The sequence below is a fragment of the Phyllostomus discolor genome, chromosome 4 (genome assembly GCF_004126475.2).
Source record: "Phyllostomus discolor isolate MPI-MPIP mPhyDis1 chromosome 4, mPhyDis1.pri.v3, whole genome shotgun sequence".
In the NCBI taxonomy this organism is placed as follows: Eukaryota; Metazoa; Chordata; class Mammalia; order Chiroptera; family Phyllostomidae; genus Phyllostomus; species Phyllostomus discolor.
The window spans coordinates 140,435,203-140,459,557 of record NC_040906.2 but is presented as its reverse complement, the minus strand read 5'-3'; the positions used below and the strand labels follow the sequence as shown (position 1 = coordinate 140,459,557).

The window sequence follows — 24,355 nt, the reverse complement described above, 5'->3', positions numbered from 1 at the left end:
AAACCGGTAACACGCAGAATCATTTCAAGGAGGGAGAACATTGCGAGGGGGCAAGGACCCCGAGATGTTCAAGGGCAGGCGGAAGCGAGACCGTGTCGTAGCAGAGAGAAGAACCGAGGCAACGTCGGCTCCAGTCCAAGTTGGCTTGGGCTGGGCTGCCTGTGAAGGAAGTAACCTTCCTGGGCAACCAGTTCGGGATTCTGCTTTTGGGAGCAGGGACTCTGAGATGAAAATTTTGTTTCTTCAGACTTTGCTGCCCCCCCCCCCCCATTTACTTAGTAAAGCACTGTCGTTTAAATTTTACTGTTTCTGTAAATGATACACCTGTGAGTCATATTTGAAAATTAAATATGAAGTAGCTGTGCAAAATTGAATGACATAGTGAAAATGTACATTGCCTTTACGGTGAAAAGAGTCTTCTTTTAAGAAAATGAAATGGGAATTTACTGTAATGCTAAATGTCTCCGCTGGAAAAAAAAAAAGCTAAACTTACCTACACATGAGAACTACATTTTATTTCTGCAACGTTTTCGAGTAGCAACTACAAAACTTCAGATCTACAAGACAAGATCCTGATAACAAGTTTCAGATATTCAGATGTTCCACAGTTCTTTTGGTGGAAAAGTTATGAGGAGATACTTTTGCATACAACTAAAGCAATAAAACATTAACCAAATAGAGAAGTAAGAAAGAAGAGGAACCAAGAAAGGAAATACTTTACAGCAATCTCAGAAATTTAATTCTAGATTGCCAGGAGGTAAATCTTAAGCATATAAAACTAGGTTTTAAAACGAATTGGGAAAAAAGAGAAAGAATGAGGAGAAGATGGTTTCAGTTCACTGCTTTGACTTCATTTTGGATGTAAAGTTAAAAGGCTTTGACAGATCAATAGAAGCCTATATAGTTTATTGTGAGTGATGACGTGGATTTTTTTTCCTTTTTGTTTGTCCCCCACTTCCAATCCATTACTGAGTCCCTTTGCCTCCATTTCCATATATCTCTAATGTAGCCACTTCCTCTTTATAGCTACTACCATTGTCTCATTTCAGGCCATCATCATATTAGGTCTTGCATACTGTTTTAGCTACCTAACCAAATCTTTATCCAATCTGCAATCTTCTCCACTTCTAATCCAGTCTCTACAATGCCACTAAGTTTATGTTTTATAAAATAAAAGTCAGATTATTTACTCCTCTTTTTAAACTCCTATAGTGGCACTCCACTACCCTTAGTATCAAGTCCTTAAGATTCCTTTCCTGAGTCTTGGGCTATTTTTGTTTGGCTAGCAAAATAAGTATCTTTTGTTAAAATGCAATTAAAATTAGCCCTGGCTGGCATAGCTCAGTGGATTGAGCATGAGCTGGGAACCAAAGTGTCCCAGGTTCGATTCCCAGCTAGGGTACATTCCTGGGTTGCAGGCCATAACCCCCAGCAACCGCACATTGATGTTTCTCTTCTCTTCTCTTCTCTTCTCTCTCTCTCTCTTTCCCCCTTCCCTCCCTAAAAATAAATAAATAAAATCTTTTTAAAAAAATGCAATTAAATTGAATGCCACTTTACTGTTCCCCCACTCTGTCCCTGTCCTAAACCCTACAAAGCTGTCCTAACCAAGCTTCTTCACACAATGTTACCTGCCTGTCTTTGAAATTACTTGCATTTTGAACCACTGTCTTTGACTTACTCCACTCTCATTTCTACCTATTACCCTTCTCCATTTCTTGTACTTCACATTCAAGCCATTCTGAAGTGCTTGCATGTCCAGAACAAGCAGCATTATTATTATTACATTGGAGTTTTGCCACATTAAAAACTCCAAACTTTGTTCTAATTAATCCTTCAGAACAAAGTCTGTTGACGCCTCCAGGAAGTTTTCCCTAACTCCCTTATTCCAAAACTTAGGTGCAATTTGGTGCTCTCTCCCATCTCTCTCTTAGCACCCACCGCACATATCTCTTCCAACACTTACTTCATTATTGCTACTTTAGTTGATTGTAAGTATCCTCCAACTGAACTGTAAACCCCTTGAGGGCAGAATAGAAGACTTGTGTGTCCCTGTGTCCCAAGAGGCAAGCATGATGACATTCACATAGTAGGCACTCATTAAACAATGCCTATTATTATTATTGAATAAAATGAGACAAGTGAACAAACAGCAAGAGTATTGACAATACTGGGAAATTGCATATACTGTCATTAAGCATGATAGACATAACTGTGTCACATTTGCTGCCAAATCTTAACAATTTATTCCATATGTAGGTTTTATGTAAGTTTTTCAACTTTGTTCTAACCCATTAAATATTTGGAAGATTCTTTTTTCAGAGTCTCCTTGTGCTATCCCCCCCCCAAAACCATATGCACAATTTTTTTCTTCATGTATCTATATTTAGGCATGTAAAGAGTCTCTAAACTCTCCCTGGCTGACACCCACTTTAACGGCTACAACTTTATCTCTTACCAACTCCTAAAGTAAGGCAAGCTGAACACCCCAAAGACACTCATTCTCTTTTCCCTCCCAACTGCCTCAAATGATTTCCTTGCCAAAAGGCCCTATTATAATTATGGTATTACCAGCCACTAGTCTTAACAAGTTGTGGCTTTTAAGTTACCAGGGATTCCTTCCTTTCCTCACTCCTAATTTTGTATTCACCATCTTCCTTTAGAGCAGGCCATCTTTTATCTGAACTCACAACATTGCCTCTGCTCATTCTAGTCCATTCTTTCACCACTCCTAGAGTGGTACTTCTCCCTCCAAATCTAATTATGTCACACTGTATACCAAATCCTGGTGACTTTCACATCGGTTAAAACTCACGTATATGTTATATAGAATCCTTCACAATCCTAAACCTATCCACATCATAGGAATTCAAATATACCAAGCCCTTTATGATGCTCCTCTCAATCTTCAAAACCCAGTCTAATATCTCTGTCCTGACTGGCAGAATTTGTTTTTCTTTTCCCTACTTTCTAGAACATCCACTTTATAACTATGTTATAGCACTTAAGTGGTTTTACAATTGTTTTTATATTTGTTTGCTCCATGATAACTCTCTGAAATACTGATCTTTTTAAGAAATTCTGCCTAGCCCTGGCTGGTGTGGCTCAGTGGATTGTGTGCCAGCCTGCAAATCAAAGGTTGATGGTTTGATTCTCAGTCAGGGCACATGCCTGGATTGCAGGCCAGGTTCCCAGTTGTGGGTGTGCAAGAGACAACCACAAACTGATGTTTCTGTCCCTCTTTCTCCTTCCCTTCCCCTCTGTCTAAAAATAAATGAATAAAATCTTTAAAAATTAAAAAAAAATTCTGCCCTATTATTTTTATCCCTACAGATTAGCACATTGCTTGTCTCAATGAATTAATGATAACAATGCTGAAATTTATTGAATGCTAACTGTCAGCAATGTGCTAAGCACTTTATGTATATCATCCCATTAAATTTTCACTGCCCTTTAAGGTAATGTGGTGAACATTTGCTTTTTGCCTCTCTAGCTTTTGTACTCCCATCCTATTTGTGGAGAATTCTTAATTTTGAGTCTTGGTGGAAGTAAGGTCCACCTCATACTTTGGCAAGTGAATTTGGCCAAAGTCCTACTCCCCACTACCTGGCAACCATGGTTAAGTCAATCAGATGCTCTCACCTGAAACTTGGAATCTGGATAAATTGATATAAAGATGCAGAGACAGATAATTCACAGTAGTGTGGATAATTGTAGCAAACAGGGTCTGGTTGTGACAGTGCCAACAGCAACCTTCTAAATGATGAACTGACACATTTTATACACCTCTGTGATTCTGTGAGCTACATGATATTCTACCAATATATTCTTTTTCTGGATAATTTAGCCAGAGTTTGTTTCTGTTATCTTCAATCAAGAACACCAGTAGATACAGAAAAGCTCTATCAATATTCCAATCTTACAAAAGAGGAGTGAGTAGGCGCTCAAATGTTTATTTAATGAATAAATGAATGTTTACACTGTAACTTCTAAAAGAAGTTTCGATCATTGCCTCAGTTATTACCAAGTTTGCATTAATGGTAATCACCTGGAATTTATAGGGAAATAAAACAGGAAATAAGCAGATCCCTAAAGAGACAGTCATGATTTTTTCCCTCAGGGTATTATTTTCTTAGCTCAACCTCATACAGCACCAACATCTGCATCTCCCATACTTTACTTAAAAAAAAAACAACTAATGATTGATGTAATCACTGTTAAGTCATTAATCTTTTCTGTAAAAATATTGACTGATGTTTTAAACATCATCCTTGAATTTACTCTAGAAAGTAGGCTAATCTACTTTTAAAATATTTTCCATATGAAGGACAAAATTAAAGGTGAAATGTCATTTATCAAAATGAAAAACAATTCCTTAACCAGATCACTAAATATTTCTTATTATTCTAGCCCATAGAAATTTCTGTAACTATAGTTTCTCTTATTTAAACTTCTAGCTAATTTTTCCTGTTCTTAGTGTCATTATAATTAAACTGAAACAACAGCACAAGTGTAACCAATATCACTTCAAACACTTTAATTGAACTGTCAAATGCCTTTAAAATAATCTTTCATCTTATTTACTATTATCTGTGATCTTCAGCTCAAGCACAGTAATTTAAAGAAAGGTGGAGAAGGGTCAATTTTTTTTTCACACTTAAATGGGTCAAATGTAAACCTAACCAAATTGTAGATATTAAAAATCCAAAGGAGTGAAAGCCATTCTGAAGGTGCAGAATTATATTAAAATTTATTTAACACGACTGAATGTGTGAGGAGAAACCAGTTTCCAGGCCTGACTGTCCAGGTTCATGATCTGTATAAATAAATCACTTAGTCTCACTGAGACTCAATTTTACTCATCGATAAAACAGCAATGATAATAATACTTCCTCCTCAGAGAAAGGACTAAGTAAGATAGTACAAAAATGGAAGCATTTTGCAAACTAAAACAAGACTTATAAATAGCACATTATCCAATCCCATGTACAAATAATGTAAACAAATACTTTAAAAAGAAACATTCATCCCTGGTTGATGTGGCTCAGTGGACTGAGTGCCAGACTTTGAAATAAAAGGTCACCCGTTCAATTCCCAGTCAGGGCACATGCCTGAGTTGAACCCCAGGTACCACCCCCAGTTGAGGGCATATGAGAGGCAACCAATCGATATTTCTCTTGCACATTGATATTTCTCTCCCTCTCAGTCTCCCTCCCTTCCCCTCTCTCTAAAAATAAATAAATAAAATATTTGAAAAAAAGGAACACATTCACATACAATCTTGAACTTGTTACATACTAGAAAAGTTTGTAAATATATTTGTGAAAGGAAAAAGTAAATCTTTAAAAATAAAATTGATGATAAAAATGTTTGAAATTAGCTTTGTTTTAAATATAGAGATTAATATAGGAAGTCAATTAGGATTTCTATGTACAGTATTGAGAAATCTGAATATTAAAAATCCATAGTAATTTATATAAAACATATACCAACTTCTAAAATTTTTTCCTAGTCTAGAAGTCTTGCTGCTATAGCTATACTTCCAGAAATATAATAAGAAATGTAGTTGTATATCTATTTTTATTACATATTATGAGTAAGTGATTACAGTGAATTTATAGATATTATTTAATTTAAAAAATGAAATACAAAATAAAATTTAAGGAAGCTTTGAAAAAGTAGAAAAACAAAAGAATTAATTTCAAGAAAGGAAACCATAGGCATCTATATTATAAATAGATAACTTGAATTAAAAAATTCAGTAACAATTCAGAGAGGTCAGCTCTCCATGGCCTCCATAAATACTCCAGAAAATACAACAAAAAATTAATGAAGTTTGAAAACTGCAAAATTGTATTTTTATACATTAATCCCAAATTAATAATAAAGCAATCATTTTCAGTGACTAATCTATATTTAGATATTAATATCATAAATATACTTCAACCTTCAGATTGGATTTAATGTCAACCAAAAGTACCTGTGCAGAATGTTAGCACACTTCCTATTTTGTTAAATGTTTTATTTACATGTCTGTCAACTTGCTGAGCTCCTAACTGCCTTTGGACATCCAGAGTCTGCTGGGATATAAAAGACATGTATTCAATAAACATTTGTGGGATGGAACTGAGCTAAATGAACTTGAGCTTTCCCAGGTCCACACTCTTGACAGCAGAGATCCTTCAGAAGGGAATATTCTTGAACATTTTAGAACTCTGTTATAGAAGAGAAGGGGATTTGCCCAATTCTCCATGGGAACACAAATTTAAATGTAAATCACTATTTCACAGGTGATTCAACAGTTACAAAGAACTTATATACAATATATATTTTATCTCATTTTTCTAAAATATGAATTTTCACAATATTTATTTTTGTTTTTACCAGTTATCCTCAGTTTCATGTGTTAAACATTCTGTGATGTTGCTCTTACAAAATACATATAAGCAAAAATCAACTGTATCTTCTCTCAAGATTATGAATAAAATATATAAAGTTGATACATATAATACAAAAAAATTCAATGTATATAATATTTAAAAACAGGAAAAGAATGGGTATGGGGAGAACTATTTAAACATATTAGTGATATGCAATATTCTTCAGAAAGATGTTTGTTAAATAAATGAAAATACTGGTAGTGACTTGTTTCCCTACCCTAAAAATAGTGGTATCTGGAATAGAAACAAAGAAGTATCAGGTTATCAGGAAGTGTCTAAATATGTGACACAGTTAAATATTATCCTATAGTCAATAATAACCATAAGTTTCCACAAAGCATTAAATGGATTCACAAAGTAATAACTTGAGTTCATTCTCTTAGGCTTTATTGAGATTTACCAAATAATTATTATGTTAGTCAGCCTTTGCTGTGTAGCCAATAAAATCTCAATGGTATATAACAAAAAACATTTATTTTTCTCACTGGCAAGTATATGTCTCCAGGGGTAACTCTAATTCAGGCTAGCAGTATATTCAGGTCTTTTCTATATATCGCCTTCTTGAAAGGCCCAATTACTACCTGGGGTAGGTTCTTCTTGTGTCAGAGGTCAGAAAATTGCTACATTTCTTAAAGCCTAGGCTAAGAATTGGCACATTGCTAGTCCTGCCCACATTCTATTAGTCAAAGAAAATCAGATGACCAAGCCTATCATCAAGGGGGCAGAATAGTCTTATTTTGGATGAGTAGGTAGTGAATGTTCGCTAAATAATAATCTAAATAATCTATTGTTCTACTTAATTTATGCATTCTTTGGTTGATTCTTTTATGTGCCCTGACCAGGGCTGGATTGAACTGACAACTTTGGCATATCTATAGAGTGCTCAAACCAACTAAGGTACCTGGTCAGGGCTAACTAAGCTATACTGTTGTACTTATTAGTGATTCAAACAATACATTAAAAGGGGTTGGTAGATTATGAATAGGCATGTGAAAGGCTTCTGAGATGCTGATGATGTTCTTTTTTTTTTTTTTTTTTTTTAAACCTGAGCAGTGGTTACACAGTTGGGTTCACTTGGCAATAATTCATTGAGCTATATACAGTCATTCATGCTCTGTGTACTTTTTCTGTAAGTAAATTGTACTTTAAATAGAAGTTTATATTTTAAAATACTTTATTTAAAAATATAAAAATAAAAATAAAATAATACTCTAGTTGAGCTCTAGCCAAGTTGGCTCAGTTGGTTGGAGTATCATCTCCTAATCGAAAGGTTAACAGTTCAATTCCAGGTCAGGGCACAAACCTAGGCTGCAGGTTTGATCCCTGGTCCAGGCACATAAGATCACCAGTCCCACCACACATATGGGAGGCAACCAATCAATGTTTCTCTCATTTATGTTTCTCTCCCTTCCTCTCTGTCTAAAACCAATGAAAAAAATGTCCTTGGGTGCGGATAAAAAAAAATACTCTACTTGATACATTCAGTAATTATTAAGTTTCCTGAACTTTTAGTTACTTTATCTTAGAAGAGTCATATTAAAATGAATGTCATGATTGTTGAGTAAAAAGTCCTTTTTTAAAAATTGCTATGAGCAGAAATAAAAGAGAGGTAACAACTGACACCAAAGAAATATTATATGAAGGACTGTAAGAAAATATTATGAACTGCATACCAACAAATTGGACAATCTAGACGAAATGGATAAATTCCTAGAAATATACAATCTTCCAAAACTGAATCAGAGAATCTGAATAGAAAGATTGCAACTAGTGAAATTGAAGCAATAATCAAAAAACTCCCAACAAACAAAAGTCCTGCACCAGAAGGCTTCACAAGTGAATTTTACCACCATTCAAAGAAGAACTAAAACCTATCTTTCTCAAACTACTGCAAAAACTTCAAAAGGAGGGAAGATTCCCAAGTTCATTTTCCAAGCTAGTATTATTCTAGTTCCAAAACCAGATAAAAACATCACAAAGAAAATTATAAGCCACTATCCCTGATAAACATAGATGCGAAATTCCTCGACAAAACATTAGCAAACATGATCCAGCAATGCACTGAAAAGATCATACACCATGATCAAGTGGGATTTATTCTAGGGATGCAAGGTTGATACAATATCCATAAGTCAATAAATGTGATACACCATAAAAACAAAATAAAGGACACAAACCACATGGTCATATCAATAGATACCAAAAAAGTATTAAATAAAATCCAGCACCCATTTATGATAAAAACTCTCAGTAAAGTGGGAACAGAGGGAACATATCTCAATGTAATAAAGGCCATATGTGACAAACCTACAGCCAATATCATACTCAATGGGCAAAAACTATAAGCATTTCCCTTAAAATCGAGAATAAGACAGGGGCATCCACTTTCACCACTCTCATTCAACATAGTACTGGAAGTCCTAGCCACAGCAATCAGACATAAAGAAATATAAGGCATCCAAATTGGAAAGGAAGAAGTAAAACTATCATTATTTACAGATGACATGATATTGTATATAGACAATCCTAAAAATGCCACCAAAAAACTACTAGAACTGATAACTGAATTCAGTAAAGTAGTAGGATACAAAATAAATACCCAGTAATCAGTTGCATTTTTATACATCAATAATGAACTATCAGAAATGGAAACTAAGAAAACAATCCCACTCACAGTTGCTTAAAAAAGAATACCTAGGAATAAACCTAACCAAGGATGTAAAGACCTATACTTGGAAAATTATTGGACACTAAAGAAAGAAACTGAAGATAATAAATTAAGTGGAAGCACATAATGTGATCATAGATAGGAAGAATTAACATCATTAAAATATCCAAAACAATCTATAGATTCAGTGCAATTCCTATCAAGACAGCAATTATGTATTTCACAGAACAAGAACAAATATTCCAAATATCAACAGCAATCTTGAGAAAAAAGAACAAAGTTGGAGAACTCATGCTACCCTGATATCAAACTATTCTTACAAGGCCACAGTAATCAAAACAGTATCTACTAGCATAAAAACAGACATAAATCAATACAACAGAATAGAAAGCCTAGAGGTCCAGGCTGGGTAGTTCAACTGGCTACAGAATCATCTCAATATGCCAAGGTTGCAGGTTCCATCTCTGATCAGGGCACATACATATAAGAATCAACTAGTGAATGCATAAATAAGTGGGACAACAAATCCATGTGTTTTCCTCTCTCTCTTTTTCTCTCTCTCATCAATAAATAAAATTAAAAAAAAAAGAATAGAGAGCCCATAAATAAACCCACACCTTTATAGGCAATTAATATTTCACAAAGGAGGCAAAAACAAATAGGGTAAAGATCATCTATTCAATAAATGGTGCTGGACAGACACATGCAAAAGCAAATGAAACTAGACCACTCCCTTAAACCATACACAGAAATAAATTAAAAATGGATTAAAGATTTAAGTGTTAGACTTGAAACCATAAAAATCCTAGAAGAAAATATGGGCAGTCAAATCTTGGACATTTCTCATAGAAACATTTTTTCTGATATATCTCCTCAGGCAAGGGAAACAAAAAATAGACAAATGAGACTATATCAAACTAAAATGTTTTTGCACAGCACAGGAAACCATCAACAAAATGAAAAGACAACTTATTCACTGAATGGAAGAACATATTCTCCAAGACATTTGATAAGGGGTTATATCTAAAATTTATAAAGAACTTATAAAACTTAACACCAAAAGAAATCCAATTTAAAAATGGGCAAAGGATCTGCACAGACACTTCTCCAAAGAGAACTTATTGATGGCCAATAGACATTAAAAGATGCTCAACATCACACATCATCAGAGAAATGCAAATTAAAACCACAATGAGCCCTGGCTGGCGTAGCTCAGTGGATTGAGCGCGGGCTGCGAACCAAAGTGTCACAGGTTCGATTCCCAGCCAGGGTACATGCTTGGGTTGCAGGCCATAACCCCCAGCAACCGCACATTGATGTTTCTCTGTTTCTCTCCCCCCCAAAGTGAATAAATAAAAAAATAAAACATAAATTTAAAAAAACCCACAATGAGATATCACCACATACCTATCAGAATGGCTATTATTAATAAATCAACAAACAAGTGTTGAATGAGGATGTGGAGAAAAGGGAACCCTCACACACTGTCGGTGGGAATGCAGACTGGTACAGCCACTGTGGGAAGTAGTATAGAGTTAACTCAAAAATATTACAAATGCAACTGCCTTATAACCCAGAATTCCACTTCTGGGAATTTACAAAAGAAACCCAAAACACTAATTTGAAGGAATATATGCACCCATATGTTCACTGCAGCATTATTTATAATTGCGAAGATATAGAAGCAGCCCAAGTGTCGTTCATTATATGACTCCATGAAAAATGCTGTGGTACATTTACCCAATAGAATACTACTCAGCCATCAAAAAAAGGAAATCTTACCCATTGCAACAGCATGGATGGACATGGATGGACCTGGAGAGCATTATGGTAAGTGAAATAAGCCAGTCAGAGAAAGACAAGTCTCATACAATTTCACTCATATGTGGAATCTAACGAATAAAATGAATAAGCAAAACAGAAACAAACTTACTCAGAGTGCAGGCTGACAGCTACGAGGGCAGGGGATGGGTACTTGGGGGTTGGAAAGATTGAACAGAAAAGGAAAAAAGAGAAAACTCATGGACAACAGTTTGGTGACTGCCAGGGGAGGGTACTGGGGGAGGTGCAGGAGGATATGGAAAGATAAATGGTGATGGAAAGCGTCTTGGGGTTGTAAACACAATAGTGTACAAGTGATTTGTGTGGAATTGTGCACCTGAAACCTGTATAATTTTGTTACCCATTGTCACCCCACTAAATTGAATAAGGAGAAAAAAAATTAAAAATCGCTTAGGAAATCTGTCTTGCCAAAGAAATAATATGTATTCCTGATGAAATATGTTTGTGTATTTATTAATAATGTAAAGATAACGAATCTAAGTTGAGTCAAATTCATAAAAATGTCTTTGGTTATTTTTGGGTAAAATCAAAAATTTTAATTTTGCTTTTAGATATTCTAGAACAAATAATTTTAGAGAAATATGTTGATCATGCCAATAACAATTAAAATAAACAATTAGAAAATAACCTGCTTCAATATACTCCAAAATTTTTTAAATTCAATATTATCTTCAAATCAGTGAAATATATTCCTGAAACTTTCAGTTTTGTGTGTGTGAGAAATATGGGGAGGGGAGGTGCAGGGAGGGAAAGATAGTAATGGAGAGGGCTGTACGGACAACTGGATTTTTATATGGGGACAAAACCTAAAATATATTTGTGATGTCATTGTCAACAAGCCTGGCGAAGACAGGAGAAGTCTGACAACTATTCCCTGTCCCAGAATGGATGGATTCTCCAGTCCATGAACCTGGACTTGCCCAGGGCTTTTAGGTTATTTGGCAACGTGAGGAAATTATATCCAGTGCTATGTCTGGAGAATAATTCTCCCCATGAGTCCTGTAGTTATCCTACTTATAGCTAAATCCAAGGATTTAAGGATTAAAAACAAATGAAGGACTTATTAAAACATGCTAATTAGCACTTCAAATACTGCCGAGATGACAAGCAACTATTTATCTAAAGCTCACAATCTAAAGAACAGCAGATAAAGAGGTGGTAACAATGAACAATTGGGTTGCTGGCTTACCTCAGTATTTGCTGTTCTTCTTACCCTGTGTTGTTGCGAGTGGTCTTATCTCTCTTCCTATGTCTTAGCCTGTTGTGTCTTTTTAATCATTGCTCATTTTATTGTCTTCCTCCCCAGATTCTGTATTGATTTGTTTACAATGGTTTTGTCAGACATTCCAATTATCTCTTGTCCTGGCTCCTCACAGGCATTTTTTTCTTTTATGTAACTTTGAAATTTTAAAATCCAAAACAGTAACACTACTGGCATCATATAAAATTAAATTATGTTTATATATTAGGAGGGAACTGAATTTTTATAGCATTATGCCTTCTCATCAAGAATGTGATTATCTATGTATCTTTCTATTCCTATAGGTCTTATCAATGAAATGCTTTAGGTTTTCTCAGTCAGGTCATGTACTCTTCTTATTAAACTTATTTCTAAGTATTTTATAGTTCCTGGTCATTATTGTGAATGGTTTTTCCAATTTCTTATCTAGATTCTCACTGTGTATTTATCCATGCAATGTACCAAATTTTCTGCTTTCTTTAAAACAAGTTTCCTAACTTTCCTACTTATGTAATTACCTACTCAACAAAAAACATACTTTTATCTCTAATTTCCAAATTTTACCAGTTATTTTCTTGTTGTTACATCTACTTATAAGTACAATGTTGAATAGTATGAAAGTCTGTTTAGTTTAGTGCTTCATATTCATTTAATTGGTTTTAAGTGTTTCACCATTTAATGTATGTTACTATAAAGTTATTGTCAACATTATAACCATTATAACAGATTCCTGTGTTCTCATTTAAAGATTGTTATAATTAAATTTTTATGTCATATAAATTGCCTTTAATTTTTGACATGACACTGTATTTTTGATACTGAACATCCTTGAACTTGGTCATAGGATATTTTTTTTTAATGCTCAATTACAGTTGTCCCCATTTCCTCCCCATTACTCTCCCCTGCCTTACCCACCCCCCACCTTCCATGTCATAGGTTATTATTTACTTGCTATTACTGGATTGTAACTGCCGACATTTAGATTTTGTCAGTCTCAAAGTAAAAATTACACAATCTCTTGATTTTCCTTTTTGACACCATCTTTACTAGAATTTTTTGTTAATGGTGTGCTGGCCTCAAATTACCAGTAATTGGAAGATTTTCACCTATTTTCATGGCATGAAATAGTTAAATGTTAAAATAAATTTTTAAAGCCTTCCTATATCTGTGATATGCTTCCTTTCTCCTTTTTATTTTCCTTCTCTCATCTTATCCTTGATCAGGTTCAAGTGTTTATCTAATTTTCTTAAAAAAAAATTGTGGGTTTTCTTGGGACAGGGTATGGTAATATATTGGAGTAAGTTCTAGTTCATTAATTTTAATCTTCCTTAATTTCTTACTAGTTTTTTAAAAGTGAATTTTATTGTTGTTTCTAATTTTTTAACATTAGACTTTAGTTCCTTTATTTTTGGATTTAATAATAAAGGTATTTAAGTCTATAAACCTCCTTTGGTTACAGCTTCACTGCATATTACAATTAGGCATAATGAAGTAATGTGTAGACCAATTAAAAAAACAATTTGAAATTTCAGAATAACTTATACTGAATAATAATTTAATATGTGACAAAGATGGAAAATCATTTTAATGCCAGAAAGTATTAACAAATGCCTACACAAGTGACTATCTTAAATAAATTTAAGAATATAACACCCATATCTTTTGCCAAACACAGAAATAAATCGCACTTTGACTACTTAAAAAAAATTGCACTTTGCAAAGTATATGAATGTCTAACCACTATGCTGTACATGTGAGGCTAATAGAAAATAATATTGAATGTAAACTATAATTGAGCCCTGGTGCTGTGGGTCAGTTGGTTGGAGCATCATCCTGTATACCAACCAGAAGGTTGCAGGTTTGATCCTTGGTCAGGTGCATACATGAGGCAATTGATCGATGTTTCTCTCTCTCTTTTTTTTTTAAAGATTATATTTATTTATTTTTAGAGAGGGAAGGGAGGGAGGGAGGGAGGGAGAGAGAGAGAGTGAGAGAGAGAGAAACATCAATGTGCAGTTGTTGGGGGTTATGGCCTGCAACCCAGGCATGTACCCTGGCTGGGAATTGAACCTGGGACACTTTGGTTCCCAGCTCATGCTCAATCCACTGAGCTCCGCCAGCCAGGGATGATGTTTCTCTCTTATATTGAGGTTACTCTTTCTCTCTCCCTTCCTATCTCTCTAAAACCAATATATCCTTGGGTGAGGATTTAATTTTTTTTAAGAAATCTGGCAAGTATGTAACTGCACGTACTATCATGGGTCAAGAAGAAGCCTCTTAACTAAGAAAATGCATAAAAATTAAATTTTTGGTATAGAAAATATAAACAAAATCTACAAATAATAGATTACTAAGATATTTGTAACATAGATAATGTAACATGCAGAAAGCTTAAATATTAATTGAAGAAAAAAGACAACTATCAAATCAGTGGAAAAATAGAAGATAGTAGGTACATCTGTTGTGAAATTTAAGCCAGAGGTAAATTTAAACCAGACATAAGGGAAATGCAAACCAAAGTAATGATGAAAGAAGCTTTATATGCACAAGACTTGCAAAATTAAAAAGTTATAATACGTTCTGCTGATGAGGATGTAGGAAAATTTGTGTTTTAATAAATTGGTGGAAGAAATGTAGTAAAGTTCTATATCCTTTTGGAAAACAGGGTGACAATATCTGTAATAATTAAAAATACATATATCTTTGATCCAGAAACAGCTATTCTATTCCCAAGAATAAAACTACCAGAGTATAAGGAAATAAAAACAGAGATATATTACATGCTCATGGTTGCAAAAAAACTGGAAATAAAGTGAATGCCCATTAGTAATATGGTAGTCATTTAAGTTGCTGAAAAACATTCCTCTTCTGGAAATACGTTAAGAGTGAAACAACTTTATTTTTCTTAAAATTAGGAGTGTCACCTAACTAGCTGAGGCCAGTACAGTGTGATTAGAAGTGATGTGCCACTCCTGGGTCGAAGCTTTGAGTCAATGTGCGGCTCACCAAGGTCCCTTCCTACTTTGTAATGGCTGCAGAATGTTCTTGTATCAACCTAGAGCTTTATCAGTCTGGATAGCTGAGTAACATGAGCAGAGCTCCCCTGCTTTCCTCTTTTGGACATGGAGCATGACCGAAGAAAACTTTTTGGGAAGGATAAACCACTGAGATTTCGAAACTGATACTATAGCATATAACCAAGCAAATCAAAAGTGACAGAGCTAAGAGAATGGCTAAATTGTGGTCCATCATATAATTGATTTTGATTATACCTAATGGCTTGAATTGTTTTTCACAAGATACTGCTGAGACAAAAGATTCTGAAAAATGTTTATATTATTATTCCAGTTTTTATAAGAAAAACAATACATCTTTAAACATATATTAGTATAGATAATCACATGAATATGGGGGGGAGGAATGAAAGAATACGTACAAAATTGTTAAAATAGGTTATAAAAGAAAGATAAATCCAGGATAAAACAATTAAAAAAAACCAGTAGTTATGTGGTTTGTTCCCATGCCTGAGTTATTTATATGTTTAATTATAATTACAAATACTATTAAGTAGATAGGATAAAATAATTTCACACAGTACTTCATTGAATCCAAGATGCTTTGATGCTCGTTTTCTTTGCCTAACCTGCAGGAAAAGGTTTTCACACACTTGGCTGAAAATGCTACTAAGAAGAAACCCATCAGTGGTTCTCAAATAGTGATCTTGCCTGAGAACTTGTTCAGAAACACAGATTTGAAGGGCCCTCAGAAGAAAATCTTGAATCAAAAATTGAGGATGGGGCCCAGTAGTGTTTTATCAAGACTTTCAAGTGATTCTGATGAAAATTTGTTCCTTACTTGATAAGATGCAGCCATTATTCAGAGGTTAAAATATAAATATATACAGTATCTAGGATGCACATATATATATATATATATATATATATACACACACACAGTTTACCTTAGAAATAAGATAACTTAGTAGACTCATTTTAATAGTCCTCTCCTCTCTCTGCTATACTCAATTTGCAAATATTTCTTAAATTTGCAATGATCAGATACGACTGGTTTTTTATTTTCTGTTTTTAAAAATCTTCTAGGTCATATAACTATAAACTAACTTTCCTTGAGATCAGGTGACAATCCTAAGGTCAATTATGTGTGACAGAGTAAGACTAGGATGGGAGGGGATTAGCTATGTAACAGGTACTTTGGGCAGTTTTCCTAAGAAATGTGTTTGGAAATGTCAGGCAACAAATGGCCTAGCATAATTATATTAATTATGTTATTTTATACTTTCTTTTTATGTTTATTATATTTTATTATTTAAAACATTTATTATGTTTTAAAAATATAATACTTTGGTATTTTTAAAAAACGTAATGCTTTTCCTTTGGTAGTTTCACATGCTTTATAATTTTGTTTTTAAACTCAATTATCTGTCAATACCTTCAGTTAATCATTCTATGTCCAATTTTTAGCTTTATGTCCACTTATATTTAAGTATCTTTGACAATAATTTGTTCATAAAATAAAAAAAGAAAGTTCTGACTGGAGCAAAGGAACATTCTTTCCTGTTGTTGCTGTTTTATTTTTTTTAAAGAACATCTCAAATGCAATCTTCAAATTATGTCTTATTTTTTCAGCATCCTATGGCATAATTGTACCTTTTACTTTATAGTAATTCATAATTAATTACGAGGTTTGCACTCATTCTCGTCTCCTAATGCACTCTAATGCTTTCATTATTGCCATTGAGATTCCTATAGCATCCACAGTTTATTATGTTATTCCTCTGCTTGAAACATTTCAATAACATTTTAGGATAATGACCAAAATCTTGAATATGGTTCAAGGCCCTGCATGATTGGGTCCCAGCTTACCTTTCCACCTTACTCTCTCAATTCCAGTTACACAAGCTTTCTTTAATTTTATTTTAAAAATTATGAAAATGTTTAAACATTCTAAAAGGTAACAGTTTAATGAACCCACACAACTAATTTCCATAGTAATCAAGATTCAGCCACATGCATCTCTAAAAAATATGTACATCTTATTTTTTTTTCAATTTCTTTTATCTAGCCAGGTTAACCAAGCTTTGGAGTAAGATGGTGTGTTATTAGTCTAGTCTTGCTGGAAAAACAACTTCTTTGGACCTCAGTTTGTCCTTCTGTAAATTGGGAGTAATAACAATATATATCTCATTGTCATTGTAGAGAATAAATTTATAAACTGAAAAAGCTTAGAACAGTGTCTGACATCTAGTACCTAGTTAATAAGTGAAGCCATTACCATTTAGGAAAAGTCATACATCTTCCCACCTCAGGGCCCTTGTACAAGCTACACACACAATTTTTCTCCTATCCTTTCACATTTTGTTCAGTTTATGTCTACCAATAGTTTAAATGTCACTTTTTCTAGGAAGATTTCCCCAGTCTTCCCAGATTAGGCTCTATTTTCTGAATACACATTATGCTTTTCCTGCATGGCAGTTATTTGTTTGATATTGTTAATTTGTAAGGCTGATTAACAGATGTCTTTCCCATTATACCATAAGGAAACTCCATGAGGGGAAAATATGGTATCTGATTGGCTGTTTTATTTATTTATTTTATTAAATTTACTGAGGTGACATTGGTTAATAAGATTATATAGATTTGGTTGTTTTAAATATCCAATACTTAATGCAAAGTGGATACTCAAAACATTTATTCAATATTTAAGGATCAGTTTCTTTTCATCTAATTTGTTTTGGATCAAATCCCCTCCTGTCAACATGTCAGGAGCTAATTATGATAAATGTAACAGTAAGTAAATGTTGAACAGGCTTAAACAACTTGCTTTCAGTTATTTAAGGGAATACAAATATTGAAAGTATATTAGGTTAATAGTGATTTTTATGCAGCTTTATTCAAAAGAAAAATAAACACTTCTGGGTATAAAGTTTGTCTATTGCAGTTTAATTCTAAAATAGAGGATAATGGTGTGGAAGTTGGGAGAGGTGTAAACTAGCAGTTAAGCCTCCTGATAAGTCTTCAATTCACACTCAAATTTTTGCACAATTTCTACTTGTGATGAGTTTAGGGGATTTGATGACAAAATCTTTAGTGTCACCCTGGCTGGTGTGGCTCAATCGATTGAGCACCAGCCTGTGAACCAAAGGGTTGAAGGTTCAATTCCCAGTCAGGGCACATGCCTGGGTTGCAGACCAGGTCCCACCCAGGCAGGGGATGTGTGAGAAGCAACCACACATAGATGCTTCTCTCCCTTTCTTTCTCCCTCCCTTGCCCTCTCTCCAAAAATAAAATAAATAAAATCTTTAAAAAAAGTTTTGTGCCATTAAATGTCTTTTTTCTAGAAGAACCCATTTATATATATATGAATTAGACTTGTAATTTTTTCATTACAATTGTTATAGAAAAATGTTTTACATAAAAATTCATTTTCCCAAGACACTAGTTACTTATTTTCAAGTTTCCAAATCATATACCCAACTATTAGTGAAATAAAATGTAAATAAATAACCAACCTCAGATAAGTTTCAAAAGCATCTTAAAGTTCAGTTCACAAACACACCCCAAGTAGTTTACTCTTCCTTCTGATCCAGAGCATTTATAAGGCAGTTTAGAGAACCAGTGCAGCAGAGAGGAAGATATGTCCAAATTCTCTATCTAGCATGCTGTATTCTACACTTTCCTCTTGTTAAATCATTCTGCACATTAGCATGTTCAATATTAAAAACTCCAAGAAACCTGCTTACCTCGGTTTAAAATTTTTAGAAACTTATTTGACCACAGAACTTATAAATGTCCCTCAAAACTAGGGTTATCAAACATACTTTGTGAATTGTTAGTCTGGCTGTATTCAAGATGGACTAGTCCAGAATACTCTTAAAAATTAAAAAAAAAAAAAATCTTTGATTATAGTGGTTCCATAACTCCTTAGTGACCTTTAAGAGTTCACAAATCATCCATTTATATAATTCACTTTAGAGTTTTGTCTACTTGATGTGTTTTATAATCTGCAGAATCTTTTTTCCTTTTGAAAAGCAAGGTTGATCTGCCAGTCTGTAACTTTTGAGTACCTTAACAATTTTCTTTAAATTTTTTCAAGGCTTAGTAACAGCAACTTAACCTCTTCTATTATGTTTTTTTTTTTATTTGAGCATGATTTTTAAGTCATCCTCTCCTTCAGGACAATATGAGTTCTCATCATTGACCTTCTATCATGTTCTTAATGAGAACTTGGTGGGTGGGAGTAAAGTGATACCCAAAGCATTTGAAAAAAAATGAAAACAAGTTTTATTACCTTTGGGAGGTGAAACTTTAAAGCTGTCGGGAACATACACTGATCGTTTCAAATCAGTGGCCTGACACAGAAGATGCATGCCAGAACGTCATGAGGGATTATTTGAAAATACATGGCACCACTGGAGTTAAGACTTGAGTTATGTATATTTTAAAAAGTTCGCAAGGTGATTTTGATTTATAGTTCTAGATAAAAATCCTTGCTTTGGATAAGATACTCTTCACTATAATAATTTAACAATAAAGACAATTTAGCTGTTATTTGCAATAAAGATAATAAAGACCTGTAAGCTTTTAATTTTTTTTGTTTCAGGCCATGGGTCAATGATATTTTCCTAAGTACACTGCATTGTGATTTCTTTAATAGTAGTGTAGGGTGTCCTACCATTATCCCTTGATGTGGCTTGTCAGAATTAAGATAGTAGGACTACTTTCCCTCAAGGTACACATTTCTTCAACTTGATCAACCGATTCATCCTCTGTAGTTAAATTTAAGTTTCGAAGAGTAGTTTTCATAACTCTTTTTCTTCTTCCTAAGAGTAGAAAAACAACAAAGGTACCAAAAGTCCTGCTGGAGTATTTCAGCACATTCTTTAGTAGATTACATTTCCCAGTACAGTCCAGTGTTGACTGTGTGTTGTCTTATTGGTAAACTATACATTTATATTCATGTGGCTAGACAGTGTGTAGTATGTCCCCACAATAATCTCCTCTCTCTCTTTTGTCCTCAAAGTAATCTCTAGAGCAACCTTGTTACCTGTATCTCTTCTAAATATACAACACTACACCACCTCATCTCTTAAAGGTTCTGTTTCTTCTAAGTTATTTTTTCTATCATATTCCAATAGCTTTACTCCACCAACTCTTGATCATATATATTTATATATTAAAATATATTCTTTATTATTCCTGTTCAGTAAATTGCGACTTTAAGTACAATCTGGTGTCTGGGAAATTAAAGTCTTTTTTGTTTTTTTTTGGTATCTTAAAATCTTCAAAGATTGTAGTTTTTTAAAGGAACAAATACTGAATTTATTTTGGTGACTTAAGATATAATTTAAATAATTATTTTATCCTTTTAAATAAAACCTCCTACATATAGCTAATAATTTAAGCACAGATTACCATGCTTAAATGATTGAGATTTATGTGTACTTGGAATAATTAACATTAAGTTTCAGCTGTCTTAGCAATACCAAAGGGAAAGAACTAGTTAAACGTCTACTTTGCTCCTAAACTACCAAGAGGTAAAACACATACAAATTTTATGGCAAGTAATCTAAAACTCTTCTAAAAATGATTAACTGTTATTCTATCCAACAAGAAAACAAATACAACAGATCTATCTAATGAGGTAAGACACCAGATACTCATCATGCAGTTTCAGTGTCTAGTAACAAACCACTGAACTTTAAAATTCTGTTTCACAACTTCTAATAACATATTGTAAGAGGCTGATAGCCACTTTAAAGTACATATAAAAGCACTACAGTACACAATCCTCAAATAAATGTGCATGTATACCAAAGATTCTCAAATGTAGTTTTGGAGTTCAACCTGGCAGTCTTCAAAGTTTTCAGGTGTATGTCTGTGTGTGTGCGTGTGTGTGTGTGTGTGTGCATAAACAAAGTCATTGGTATAACTTTTAATAATAGAATTTTACATGGAGTGGGAGAAATATCAAATATATGAATACTGCACCTCTTAGAAAGCTGATGGCATCGATCTATATTTTTCATGTCAAAATGTGATTAACTTGAGAGGGCCCAAAGGACACGTTATATTTTTCTCTTATCAAGAATTAAGAACGCAAAATATAACCATTAGAAATTAAAACAAAAACAAATAAGCATTTTAGAATAGTTTTTTCAGTACCTTCAAATTCTGACAAAATACAATACATTAAAAAATTAAATATATCAAATTTTGTTTACTGCTACCAGGCATTTTTAAAAACAATTTCCATTTTTGTCCATATTCAGTAAATAACAAAATTGAACTCTTTATTTTTTCATATCTGAGCTAATAGCTCTAGAACATTCCTAAAAAAAGAAATAATGTAACCAGAAATTTAAAAATGTTGATAGCTCAAAGTAACAAAATATAATTGAGAGTGCTAATGATGACCTTCTTTAAGCTTCCACTTTAAAGGTTTTTCTTAATGAGTGTGTCTCAATAGATTGTTTTTTTTGGTTAACAATGCCCCCCATTTACTCCAAACACACACAACCTTTATTAAAAATAGCCTAAAATGTTGGTCATAATGCCAGAGATGGCCGGATTAAAAATAAAATTAATGATAATAAAAATGGCTTTCCTTTTGTTAACTATTTTTTGTTATATGTGCATTTTAAAATTCATTATTTGACAAAAAAAGTTTTAAAATATATATATTTCAAGTCTCAAAGTTAATTAAAAAATGAATAACATTTCATTTGAAAATAATAGCTTCAGCTGGTAATGCAAGATTCCTCTGAGTTGTGAATCTGTCATCAGAACTATCACATTTTTAAGAATTTAAAAGGGGAATTCAAGGTAGGAGATTTTCTTTTCCTGCATTAAGCAACTGGTTAAAGATAGTATTTTTACATGTAAAAATAATTTACACTAAAAATCTCATGCACAAAGTCTGATACTTTATCAAAATAACAAGAATAAAATGAGCAATGAAAAAATAGCAAAAGCCATTATAAAAAATAGTAAATTCCTATTTAAATTACTGTGTTCACAGATTAAAAATGTTTATTAACTATATCACAGATTGTAGACTATTTTAAGCTATAGTATAGAAAGATAACATGGGATATTTAAAATTGGAGCTGCACTTACCAAAATAGTTTTAACCTGAGTCTTAGACGTCTTCAGAAATGTAGCTGACAATAATATATGATATAGTTATTATTTAGTAGTATAATTCAAGGTTATTATTCTTTGAGCTACTGTTTCTTCTTAAATACTTATGGAAAATTATAAATATTTTTTCCATTTTGGAGTTTCTGGACACAAAGGAATATATGAATTTAAAAAGCTGTTATTTTTTCCTGCTATACAAGCACATAAAGCTGTCTTTCTTGTTCAAAATGCCTTAGAGTTCATCTTATTTTCATATTTCAAGTTATTTAGGACAAATGCAAAAGGTCAAAAAACTTATCATAGATACTGAATATCCCCATGAAACATATCACACCCACTGAGGACTTTAATACAAATTCACTGAAGAATATCAAATTAATCATTTCTTCCTATAAATATTTTTTTATTTATTTTCTGTTTAGAAGTTGCAGTTTTAATTACTATTAACAGAAAATACATAACAAAAGCTTCCTAACAAGTGAAAAAAATAATTATAAATGCTGAAAAAATTGGCCTCATTAACATATTTACAGACTTAATACATACTCCATTGGAAATTAATTATATGACATTTATACAAGCATTAACATTTCCAAATCACTCTGAGTAGTGGGCACTTCAGTTCTTTACTGTCTATTCCCAAAGGTGACAGTCACTGAGTTTCAAGATAACACTGAGAACAAGCATCAAAAGTGGTCAATCTGAGATACTGCTGACACATTGTTCTGTTCCTTCACCTAAAGATGTCTCTGTTGAGTAAGTGTCCTTATGCTTCTTTTTCTCTTTGCTCTGATCTTCTTGCAGCTTTAGAATTATGTTTCGGATTTCTTCTCTTTTTGTTCTCATTCTTGGGGGAGGAAACCAGTTTGCCAAATTCATAGGTAGTTCAAAATTGAGAATTGGATTCTGAAAATAAAAACGTTAAATGCACATTAGAAAACTATAAGAAATAATACTTTAGATTAGAAAACAAAAGAATTCCAGAGTTGAAAATGAGAAATCAGTAATATATTTAGTACATGTTTGCTTATTATCTATCATATGCCAGGCATTTTGTTAGGCACTGGACATATAAGATAGTTTCTGCCTATAGATCTTCAAGTCTAGATCAGGGGTCAGCCATCTGTGGCTAGTGGGCCAAATTCTGCCTACTGCCTGTTTTTGTAAAGGAAGCCTTGCTGGAACACAGCCAAGTTAACTCATTTACATGTTGTCTGTAGATGCTTTCTTGCCACAACATGAGAACCGAGAAGGAACAGAGACTATATAGCTGCAAAGTTTAAAATACTACTTAGTATCTGGCCCTTTATAAAAAGGTTTGTTGACCCCAGTCTAGACAGACAGATAACAGTTAAAACAATAACTATGACAAATATTATGATAGGAGAGGCAGTGAATCCTATGAAAATACATATCTGGGGGCTTAACACAATTCCAAAAAGTGATGTTTAAGCTAAGACCTGAAGTTAAATACAAGTTAGCCAAGTAAGAAATGACAGAAGCAACAGGAAAGTATTCAGGGTAAAGAAGTATGTATCAAAGGTCTAGAGACAAGAAAGAACACAATTCAATATAAGGAAATGACATTCAGGTGGTTGGTATATAGATTGCCAGAGTGAGAATGGTAGGAATGGCCAGGAGCTCGGACAGGAATTGGATCATGCAGGCCACATGAATTTTTCTTTAACCCACGAGCAACAGGAAGACACAATAAGGTTTAAAGTAACATGATTAGATGTGGGTTTTTGGAAAACAGCCATGAAAAACAGAAGATAGGAGGGAGTGGTTTATAATAGTGATGCCAATATACTGAACTTCAAAAGTAGCATCAGGAATAAAGAATTGAACATATCTGATATGAAGTGGTAAAATTTACAGGACTTAGTGGTATACTGAATGGTGAATAAAGAAAGGAGTCAAGATCATTGTAAAGAATATCCAAGAGAAGTATATGTGATATTATACCTCTCAAGTCAAAGGAAGAGAGTGTTATTAAGAAAGAAAT

At 33.3% G+C, this 24,355-nt stretch overlaps 1 protein-coding gene and 1 pseudogene across 8 annotated transcripts in view; both read right to left on the bottom strand.

The window, feature by feature from the left end:
- Window positions 1-19,099: 19,099 nt before the first annotated feature.
- SENP6 (SUMO specific peptidase 6) overlaps window positions 19,100-24,355 on the bottom strand; it is a 112,643-nt gene continuing 107,387 nt past the window's right edge. For 4 of the 8 annotated variants that reach the window (XM_028510889.2, XM_028510890.2, XM_036024368.1 and 1 more), the window contains one exon: window positions 19,100-23,256. In XM_028510889.2, the coding sequence (XP_028366690.1) occupies window positions 23,047-23,256 (210 nt within the window). In that variant the 3' untranslated portion in view covers window positions 19,100-23,046. The remainder of the gene's footprint in view (window positions 23,257-24,355) is intronic. The other 4 variants (XM_028510888.2, XM_036024364.1, XM_036024365.1 and 1 more) reach the window with 2 other exon arrangements.
- Window positions 19,302-19,411, bottom strand: LOC114495823 (annotated as a pseudogene).